The 9,102-nt window shown below is 41.4% G+C and overlaps 1 protein-coding gene across 1 annotated transcript in view; it reads right to left on the bottom strand.

Moving 5' to 3' along the window:
- Positions 1–1,706: 1,706 nt before the first annotated feature.
- Positions 1,707–9,102, bottom strand: part of LOC112974022 (complement C4-like) — a 48,969-nt gene continuing 41,573 nt past the window's right edge. The window contains exons 37-41 of the mRNA XM_026082533.1: positions 8,080–8,169; positions 7,598–7,690; positions 6,731–6,814; positions 3,511–3,643; positions 1,707–1,845 (exon numbers count right to left, since the gene is read on the bottom strand). Coding sequence (XP_025938318.1) covers positions 1,707–1,845; positions 3,511–3,643; positions 6,731–6,814; positions 7,598–7,690; positions 8,080–8,169 — 539 coding nt within the window. The remainder of the gene's footprint in view (positions 1,846–3,510; positions 3,644–6,730; positions 6,815–7,597; positions 7,691–8,079; positions 8,170–9,102) is intronic.

Raw genomic sequence — 9,102 nt, 5'->3', positions numbered from 1 at the left:
CCCTCTGAGCTCTGCCATTCAGCCAGTTCTCAATCCACCTCACTGTCCACTCATCTAGCCCACTTCCTGAGCATCCCTATGAGGATGTTATGGGAGACAGTGTCAAAAGCCTTGCTGAAGTCAAGGTAGACACCATCCACTGCTCTCCCCTCATCTACCCAGCCAGTCATTCCATCATAGAAGGCTATCAGATTGGTTAAGCATGATTTCCCCTTGGTGAAGCCATTCTGACTACTCTTGATCCTGGCCAGCTCACATTTTGGACACGCTGATGGGCTGCTTGCAAATGAATCTGCAGGCTCTTGTGTTTTGGCTGTTCTGGTAGATGTTGCCTAGTGTCTCATCCACAGATGGCCCACCACTGTCCCCTCCTGTCCAGTAGGGTCATCAGATTGCCAGATTAACTTTGACCTATCAATCCTGATATTGCTGGCACAGACCTATCTTATTTTAACTGCAGTATAACACAAGCAGTCCAGGTGGCAAATTTGTGGACTCAGAAGCCACTAGCAGAAAGACAGTGGTGTGAGGTTCTGAGGATGGTAACCTGTTCCACCAACACAGCTTGCCCTTGCAGCTCCTCTCTGCCTCAGGTATGACTCTTTGACACACTCAGAACAGGACTGCAGGTAAAAAAAGCCTACATTCACTTGTCATCCTAGTTATCAGTGTTATCAATACATTTTTTTTTTATGGACACTGCTATTCTAGGAGAAGAAAGGTTTTGAGTTTTGGGGTTTTCTTTGTCATCTTAGTATGTTATTTGTGGAAGCCTTTATAACTGTGGCATCAAAACTTCCCACCTGTGACTGTTGACAAATGTTACATCTCCACGACAGATCTCTGCCTCCTCACAGAAGCAGCAGTGCTTTTGAGAACACACAGCCACAGATAGCTTCAATTTTTTTAAAGTAATGCAAATTAATTTAATTCTTTAAAAAAAAAGAAAAGAAAGAAAAGAATAGAAAAACTTGAAAGATAAGACTACAGAGTGCAATTAAAAAGTATTCTGTGCCCTCAGGGAGCTATCAGCACTAACTAGCCTCATGGGTCAGGTACAGGACACATCCTGCCCAGTTTCCAGTCCATGATGTTGAGCCAGTTCCAGTTTCAGCTGCTTCAGAAGTGCACACGAGAATCCTGCTCCAGGTACAAGTGGGGTCATTTGTTCCACCATTAAAGTTAGAAATGAACTCACATGCTGAAGCATGAGTGTTAGTACCCTTTTTCTTTCAGAAGCATTATAACACAGGGTATACGTGATAAGTCCACAAATGGCCAGTATTGTTTCTGACCCATGCAAATTTCTTTGCCCCAGCCATTGCCACATTAGGGGTCGTTACCAAAACATTGTGCTTACAGACCTGATAAGAAACACTTTTTCACTTGATCCCTCACAGCATAATTGCATTGTTGAATAACGGTCAGGGAGACAGAAATTCCTGTTCTCTCTCCATCAGTAGCAGGGACAATAAACACAATTAGTWGAATAACTGCAATTTTTGACATATAATCCACCTACATATACATCTACAGGAAGATATTCCATTCAACATTTCCATTCTGTCTAAGAGAAAGACAGATAGCAAAAAAAGCAGCTCTGCCATGTTACAGGTGCCTCTGCCATCTACAGGCTTTGCAAGAAAAGCAGAAGGAGGAGCTGAGTCGCAGTAACACATATTGTATTTGGGCAGCAGTGCAATCTTTCAGAAGTGGCACAGGGAGTCATGTGTGTCCATAAAGTCCTGCAGCTGGGCACAGGCTTGCCGATGAAGGGTGGCTTGGCACATATTGTCATCTGGAATTTTCTCCACCCAGGCTTGTGAATCAAGGAAGTACTGCAGCCTAAGTAAAAATGGGAAAGGTAAAGAAGGTGATGCGTTACTGAGCAACTGGAGAGCATAAGCCCCACAAGGTTGTATACTTCCATTGAGCCATCTCTGAGGTCAGGTAGTGCACTGGCCGAGAAACATGCCTGAAACCTGGATCTAGTTTCATCAGAAGGTTAACTGCACTCTGAATTAAGTTTAGGAAGGGTTGGTGCCAAGCTGGGACAAGCCTGGGTGTACTTGTGTTTTGAGAGTGACACCAGGCAAGTTTGGGCTAAGTTTCTGTTAGAATTCTGTGGAATGTCACAAAAATCCCCAGTCATCAACAATGAGACACAGTGAAGGAGCATTTATTTCAACAGAGCATCTCAAAATCTTTCCTAATTTTTCAAAATGTTACCTAATTTTATGTGGTGGGAAGCCATGTCGCTTCTGGGATTTTATAATTGGACTGGAGAAGGCCTCAAAGGTTACACCTCTATTGAGAAAGTCTTCAGGACCTTAGCAGGCATCCGCTGAAGCAGTCCTCCTAACTTAAGTACTCACATGGTTTTCATACAGAAGTGGAGAGAGGGGACCCGTGAGAGTTCCAGAAAGCGGTGCTTACATTTCTGCAGAGATAGTCCCCCCCCCGATAAGCTTTCAAAGGCACTGCTATTCTCCACTTTGGTACAGGGAAATTAGACATGGAAGATGTATTCCTTAGTGATACTTAATACAGGTGTATGGGAAAGTCCGGAAGAATGTCGAGGAGATAGGCGACGGAAGCTAGCCAGACTGTTCCATGGGAAAAGGAGCATCAACAGGGCATGTCGACCCATAGCCATGTAGCTGGGCCTATGCCAGYGTGGTGTGCACCTGGGCTTTGACTTGAGATTAGCGATGAGCTCAATGTGCCACTGCGCATGTGTATAGTACACAAAAACCACGTACAGTGCCCCCCCGGCGTTCCTCGCCACGGACCGACACTCAGCAGTGCCAGGGACTCTCCCGCTCCTTTATTGCCTCGATTGGGAAATCACTGGGGAACCTCCACTCAGACGCAGAGGTAATAAACGCTCAGCATTGACCTTAGTGTGCCTTGTGTTTGTGTATCTGTTCCTGCCGGGAGTCCAGGCGTTGCCCCTGCCGGACCCGTACAACAGGCATACTAAATTTCTCCTCAGGTAAATTCTTCTTTTTTTTTTTTTTTCATTAGAGCAACAATGAGAAATTAGAAGAATGGGCTATACTTATAGATGATATAACAGAAACTTTGAGAGCTGTTCTTAGACACAGGCCCACGCATTTCTTTTGCAAATTCACAAATTGTGCAAGGCATTCAGAGTAGCTGGAACAGTACAGAACTTCCCCATTCTCCTTTTCTGGTTGTGAGGTTTTTAATCCAGTAAAACACAGGCCAGATTTTGATGCTGAGAAGTGTGGGAACCAAGCTCCACACACACAGATGTGCTAGTAGCTTGGAGAGCCATGCTGCTCCCCACAGAGGAAGGGCAGCTACCCTTTTGCCTATGGTGTGCCTACACACAGTGGTACTCTGTGCATTTTAGTAAAGCCAGCAGAATCAATCCCTAAGAAATCTGGCCCTTCCTTTGCTTTCTGGAGGCATTACAATAGTTTGGGTACCCTTGGGATACATTAGCTGTGACAGCAGCCACAGCTCAGAAAACATTGCACTTACCTGTTGTTGTAGTCAACTGTTTGTCCATCCTTTCCCATGAGGAGGTACCGTTTGCCAACTTCCATGTTTAACTTGCAAGTGGAGCGCTTTATGAACTGTCGGTGGGCACCCACAAAGACGCTTTCATCAGCAGCTGTGGTATGAAAAGAGAAAGCTCCATAAATGCCTTTTCTAATAAAGAGTAGGACCATAGCCCACAGGACACAACCCTGTGTGATCTTGTACAACACTGCTAATGGAAGGTAACATTTCACTCAAGAGTTGCTGCTTGACATGGGAGTAAATGGCCATCCTGTGGTAGGATATTATGCCCTTAACATTACCTATCTTAAAATAAGTCATTTTCGTCGTGGCTGGTTATCTTGGCATCCTCAATAGTCACTAGAGGAGGATTCCCATCTAAAGCATGAGGCATTGGAAAAACAGAGCGGTATGACAGACTCTTCAAATAGAAAAGAGATTTTCTTRTCCTTGCCATCCTGCTAACTGGCTTCCCAACTACTGATTGCTACTGAAGAATTGACAGTGCTCCATTCCCTAACAAACATGATACTTCTTGCTATTTGAGCTGAGCAGCTACAGAGCTTTGACACAGTAGTGCAGACAACATCAGGATAACTAAAATGCAGATAACATCAGTATGCTAACTTCTTACACTTTTTCTAAATATAATGCAAAATGCCATGTATAACTGTGGTGCCAAATTCAACACTAAACCAGGTCAAATTGCAGGTGAGACACCACAGCCTTCTATCAGCTAACACAGGCTTGCACACCCTCTGCTCTTTCAAGTATTATGAGAAGTTTAGCATTCAAAATAAAATCCTAGGAGTAAAATAAAATCCTAGAGTTTGAATATTTTAACGCTAATAAGACTTCACAGATTTGAGGTAGAGTGCAAAGCTGTGAAACCTAGAATCTAAGAATCTAATTCTTAGTTAAAACTTGCATTAATTTTACATATGGTACTTAGAGCCCAGAGAAAAGAAAAGTCAGTGTTCAGTAATATACGCTGCTTTACACGAGCATTTTTCCAAAGAATAATATAGCAGCATAGGTTTTATCCAAGACCTTTCTATTATTCCTACGCTACATAGTGTACTGATTTTTCATTTCATTCAAAGAAGGCAAAGGAATGTAATGATGGATCAGATTTACTTGTGAAAATTATGAAGTTTTTGTCTCAGGTTCATCATGTTTGAATTACCATGGCATTTTTCACTTCCTATGCTTCACAAATGACCTGACAGAGTTCAGACTCTGGAGACCAAAAGCATTTGAGCTCTTACTTACCAAGTAATTATGTAATTTACAATTTTAAGTCTCCAATTTAAAACAAAAATACATTTAAATTACCATAATAGTCCAAACTATACAAGCAGAATTAAATTGGAACAATTCTTTCAAGTTCTAGAATCTATAATGAGAAATATAAAACTGAGTCTGTGTTATATTACAAGGGCTATACTGCTCCTCTAACGGACTCATAGGACAGCATAAACATTAATCCAAAACACATGCACAAATTCTTATAATAATCAGAAAAATCTGAGGAGTGCACATGCACAAAATTCTCTTTTGCTGACTCCTAAACACAAACAAGTTTTTCCATATCTCTTCTGAACTAAAGCTGTCTTTCCAAGGATTGATACTGAAATAATGCTGGGAGTCCACAGAACAAGATGTCACCCAACTAATTCTCATCTATTTTTGGTGCCAACAAAGTGTCACCAAAATACCTTACTCTACTCCCAGCTAACACCCTTTAATTTGTTCCACTAACTCCTAGAGAAACTACAGTCTGGAWGGTAGGACCCGACTTTAGCTAGCTAATCAAAGAGCATACCTTTATTTCTAGTAAAGGTATGGGCTGGAACAGGGGAAAGTATGTCTTTCAGTGTCATTCCTTAGTCAAAGTTTAGGTACAACAGTGGCCAACCTCACTCAAAAAAATCTTTCCAATGCTTGCTGTGAATTGTAAGAATAAAAACAATGAGACCCAGAGCTCTAACTTCTCTAGATCATGTAGGTTTTCTGGATGGATTAATGAATCTTTCCATCAAGGTACTGTAATCTCCCAGAGACAGTCACTTGGTACATTATCACTTCCCCTGCATACAGAAAGCACTGGCTGTTACTAATGCGGTCTCTGGACTAATAAAGTGTGGATTTGATCTTCCCACAGTAATTGGACTTTGGGCACAAATCACAAGTTCCGTGCCATAAAGTATTTGGTGACATCACCAGTCCTCTGGGCAGAGATCAAGGGAGTGAGCTAATTATTCTGGTCAAGGCATGGAAGATTTTGGAACCTTTAAAGTCTGTCTTTAAAGGCAGTCTCCAGGCTGCCAAATGCAAGACTGACAACCACATGATACCATGGTTGTTGAAGTCTGAGATGTCATCTGACAGCTTCTCCAGAAATTACTTTGAAGAATGTCAGTGTTCACTGATGCTGCCTGTAAAATAAAGTTCATAGGGGGACAGCTGGGATGGTGGGCCTGCAAAAGAACACTGCCTGAGAGCAGTACAGATTTTCAACAGGTAACCAAAGAAATAGAAAAAAAGTCTTCTTTTTTTTGTTATCACAATTACTAAATCAAAGTTTCAGAAGTTTTCCTGTGCTCACTGACTTCAAGCAAGTCAGTGTGAGAACTCTCAGCCTGTTCCACAAGGATCATACACTGAGTCCTTAATAAGTATATGAGTAACAAGCTCTCCAAATCTTCATTCAGTATCAAAACAGAGGTCACTGGATATGTCTACAGCAGGAAAAAAGTGGATCAGTTAGAGCAGTGTACAGAGTGAAATACTTGGTGCTGAGGACCTAATATCCACACTATGTGTGTTTTCAGAGGGTTTATTTTAGACTAGCTGCAGCTGGGTCCCCTGTCTTGTTATGAATGCCCCATTAACAGCCAGAAGGTGCCTTCTGGTTTAGTTTCATCTGAAAGGATGCTCTGAGATTGCTGCACAATGTGAACGAAAGCATGGTAAGTGGAGATGATTCACTTCATCAACCTACCTAGCTGAGCTAAACCCAGCTAGCCACACCCAACAAGTCTTTCAAGAAATAAGTCTTCTTGAAAGCCTAATATGTAAAACTATCTGACCCTACTTTCTGCAGCAAAAGGAATCTGCATGGCTCATGGTCGTTGTCATTTAACTAATCTAGTTTTGCTATAGGTTAATGCAAGTGCCCAAGCATTTTGATACTTACTGGTTTTAAGGATTCTCTGGATTTTGGCTTCATAGTAATCAAAAACATTCTTCTGTGTGGTATTGAGGAGCTCTACTTCATACACTGCAACAGACAACAATTGTGTGAGGCCAGATGGAAACATGAAGTTATGTCCAAAACTGAAAAATAAGCACACTTTTACCACATGCCAGTACAGAGGCCCATATATTACCTATTTACCAGTCCTGGGAATATAAAAGACAATAAGATGTACCTCTACAGTGTACTTACTACGCTTTCAGAAAGTCAAGAACTAATCAACAGCCTCTAGATTTGTATTCCCTTTGTCATTTTGTTTCAGGAGCAGCTACTATATGAATAAATTTCCCCCTGTACAGAGAAAGCTGCTTTTTTCTCTGTCCTTCTGTTAGTGTCTAATTCACCAAAGCTGCTGAATCGGTAACTCTTTCAATTTTTCATCCAAGGAAGAGGCCAAAAAGGCAAATTAACAAGGGTGGAAGTATTCGCTTAGCTCAGCAGGAACTGCTGAGCCATGGGATGCCATGTACAGTAACTTAGTGCTTATGGCCCTCATGTAGCAATAAAGCTCACAAGGATGGCGGTACTCGCTGGTCTTTTCTAACCCCTGTAATGTAATGGTATCCAGTCTTCCTCCAGCATGCCACAACATCTTTTAGAGACCACTCCTTTACCCTTTCCCTTCCCAGAGGACTACTGTAGCACATGGCCTCATTTCATCTCTTCAGCCTCCAGGCTGGATAGAGAAGCTGTTTATTTCAGGAGAGGTCTCTGCATATGAGACTCCAAACTTACCCTTATTATTTACCCTTATCCTTAAAGAGCACTGTGTTTAAATTGTATTGACAATTGTCTTTCATGCCTTACCATAATCTGCGGTAGGGTTGTAGCACACAAAATTCAAGCGTGTGATTACTGTTATGGCTTTACTGAAAGTAGATCTTTGTCTTGGGCAGGGACCTAGAGTGAACAATATAAATTATGTATCTATCTTTGTAGGTATGGATATTTAGATAGATATAGCGCACACATACTCATCTACTCACATTATAACAGAGAGTATAATAAAACAGGAGAACAACTTTCCTAGGATTGTGATGGAGAGTTTTACACATACATCTATATGTACATATACATCATATGTAAGTATCAAATAAATCCTGAATATCTGTAAAATAACAGTTATGGATGTGGTACCAAGTATGCTAGTGGATGCTCTGTGTCATGTATTATGCATTGAATTAAATGTAAGGATCATAATGGTCCATTTCAGACTTAAAAATTCTCATGTTAATGGTTTTCAGGAGTAACTATCTTCTTTTAGACTGGCTTATTTGGCAATTCATTACCTTCTGCGCACTGGCAAACATCTGCGTGACACACCTTTGAAAGCATTGCGCTGTGCTGGGGTGCACTATAGAATATGCTGCACTTTCTTTCTATAGAAAAGAAACAGAATAACTCATCTCAGAAAGTTCCAGTGGAAGAGCTTAAGCAGCAGAAACTACTTCTGCAGCCCAACTTATCCCTGGTCCAGAGAAGTCAGAGCACTAAGGAGTTAGATGCACATCAACAGTCTACAAAGACCTGCAGTCTAGGCACCTTGAATACAGATATTGCCTTGCCTTTCAGCTGGGCACTGGGGTTCTTGCTTCTGTTTTGTTTGTTTAAGTTTTAGTCTTCCTTTTTGTTTGTTTGTTACTTCCCATCAGCATCCATCTTAAAAGCATCTGTAGACCATAGGGTTACAGTGACCACTGCACCATTTTAGAAGGAGGAGATAGGCTCACCATCAGTTAATGGTTTGTACCTGGTACTCTTAGCCATCAGACAGAAAAGTCAACATGGACCAACCTTTGGGTGGTGTACACTACCAGGGATCCCTCAGCTGCAGGCAAAGTAAAGGTTTCATCCTATTGTTTTCATGATTGTGGAAAATGGGGAAAGTTTGCATCTAATTTTCCTTGAATGGTGGATAAGATTGATTGAAACATTACCTAAGCCAGACCTCTGAGGTTGCCTCTCTTAGATGCATAGAAAAACAGACTGAGCAAAAAGATAACGTGAATGTAACATACTTAAAAACACCATGAGAAGCAGGAAGTCAAGAAACCTTATTTAAAAAACCATGAGTGTAAAAGTATGTATTTTCAGTATATTTGCAATGATGGACCTTTCCTAAAAAGGTGTCCGTGTAGATGCTTTTGAGCCATTGTTCTAGAAATATTCAGGGCAGGTTCTTTAACACTGGAAAAAAAATCACATGGTTTCACATTGGGTTAAAAGCACCTTTCACCTTTGCATTAAAAGCACTGTATTTCAATCCTGAAGGTCTCCCTTTCTAAACGGTTGCATACTCATTTTTCTGTTCC

This window comes from Apteryx rowi, unplaced genomic scaffold (genome assembly GCF_003343035.1).
Source record: "Apteryx rowi isolate R43461 unplaced genomic scaffold, aptRow1 scaffold_580, whole genome shotgun sequence".
In the NCBI taxonomy this organism is placed as follows: Eukaryota; Metazoa; Chordata; class Aves; order Apterygiformes; family Apterygidae; genus Apteryx; species Apteryx rowi.
Note: the sequence above shows the minus strand (reverse complement) of the source record. Positions and strands in the feature narration are given on the sequence as shown.